Genomic DNA, 1,708 nt, shown 5'->3' on the forward strand with positions numbered 1-1,708 from the left:
GTCTGGATGTAGTCCATGTCAGAGTTACGCAGGCCCAGCTCTTTGCCACCTCTCTGGGTGGTGCTGACGATGCCTGTAGTCACTGTGTTCTGAAGGGAGAACGGACTGCCGATAGCAACCACAAACTCACCTGGTCTCAGATCAGCTGACCGACCCAACAACAGCACTGGTAGTTTCATCTGCAATATGAAATAAAAAACAGCATGAGACTTTGACACCATCAGCCATAATCTGTCTTTCAATTCAAGTTATATTTATAAAACAGAATTATGGTAAGGCCTATAGATTTTCTAAAGAAGCATGTATGTCCAATGAAAATAACTTAATTATATTAGTATTATGTTATTTATTTGATCAAATAAATAAAACGATTTAAAAAAATGTAAATATTTTAACAATCTTTTTTTTTTCTCAGAAGAAACATCTGAGAATCAGGAGACCAAAGCAAAAGTTTCCATTTTATATCCATTTATTCTCATTGCTGTGTTAATCTTGTTCATCTCACAACTGAAATTTTATATGTAGGGATAATCTTTATATAAGGAGTTTCTCTCCTCTAGGGGAGGAATCATTTCTTGTAAGTGTATTAAGTGTATTTTCCTCAAGTGCTCTGTGGTATGGCAAGCTGAACTGACCATAAGACAGAAAAACACACCCATAAAGCTTTCATCACCATACTACACAGCTGGTATGAGGATCTTCTGCTCAGTAGTTGATCTTCCAAACATGAAGTCTGACATTGTGGCTAAATAACTCTACCTTTATCTCTATGTGCTGATTTTGATGCAATTTCTTGCCCTGTACAGTGGTTTGAAATGTTCAGCATTTATAGATGATCTTGCAGATAATGAAAGGCTCCAGAGCCACATGAGAAAGCCACACACCACAGCTTTCTGATGTTTACATGAGGATGTGTACTCCATGTTACTCCCGAATTATCTTCTAATCATTTGCATGTGTTTTGATGCACCTGATTCCAGTTTTAGGTTTTTGATGACATTATCTGGGTTGGCTACCAAACCAGGCACATTGGAAAAAAGTGTCTGTTGTACCAGTTCTGTAAAATGATATTGCATGTTTCGCAACACATTCAAAGTGAAACGTCCAGTGAGTGGCGCTAAAAGTGCTTCAGTTTTATCTGCAATAAATGAATGTCACAGCAGTTTACAAAACTGCCCCTTTAAGGGTCGGCTGAAGGCAGCTGTCTTGTTACCTCACTACCAAACCAGGCACATTGGAAAAAAGTGTCTGTTGTACCAGTTCTGTAAAATGATATTGCATGTTTTGCAACACATTCAAAGTGAAACGTCCAGTGAGTGCCGCTAAAAGTGCTTCAGTTTTATCTGCAATAAATGAATGTCACAGCAGTTTACAAAACTGCCCCTTTAATCATAATTTGTGTGAAAAAGGAATAAAAGTTGTTGCCGTTTTACTGCCTCTAGTGTTCATTTCAGCTGGAAACTGCATATGTACAGTATTGGTATGTTTTTAGAGATTTGCAGAAATGTCGGTAAAGACAAGTTTTCCAGTGAGTCTATGCTGCTTTCTACTCTGTCAGTCATTTTAGTTTTTGTATAAAAGTACATTCTTGTAAAACTGGTACACGTTGCTTCCCGACCATTCATCGCGTGCCGTCTTTAACGACGCGCGTGATGTCATCGAGAAGGCGGAACTAGCGACTGACTTCTGAAAACAAGAGTGTAAACAT

At 38.3% G+C, this 1,708-nt stretch overlaps 1 protein-coding gene across 1 annotated transcript in view; it reads right to left on the bottom strand.

The window, feature by feature from the left end:
- The window catches only part of LOC107678347 (serine protease HTRA1B), a 41,450-nt gene that overhangs the window by 6,777 nt on the left and 32,965 nt on the right, over window positions 1-1,708 (bottom strand). Inside the window, 1 exon segment of the mRNA XM_016473570.1 lies at window positions 1-179. This exon segment is cut by the window's left edge and continues 55 nt beyond it. Coding sequence (XP_016329056.1) covers window positions 1-179 — 179 coding nt within the window.

The sequence above is a fragment of the Sinocyclocheilus anshuiensis genome, unplaced genomic scaffold, assembly GCF_001515605.1.
Source record: "Sinocyclocheilus anshuiensis isolate Anshui unplaced genomic scaffold, SAMN03320099.WGS_v1.1 scaffold1034, whole genome shotgun sequence".
In the NCBI taxonomy this organism is placed as follows: Eukaryota; Metazoa; Chordata; class Actinopteri; order Cypriniformes; family Cyprinidae; genus Sinocyclocheilus; species Sinocyclocheilus anshuiensis.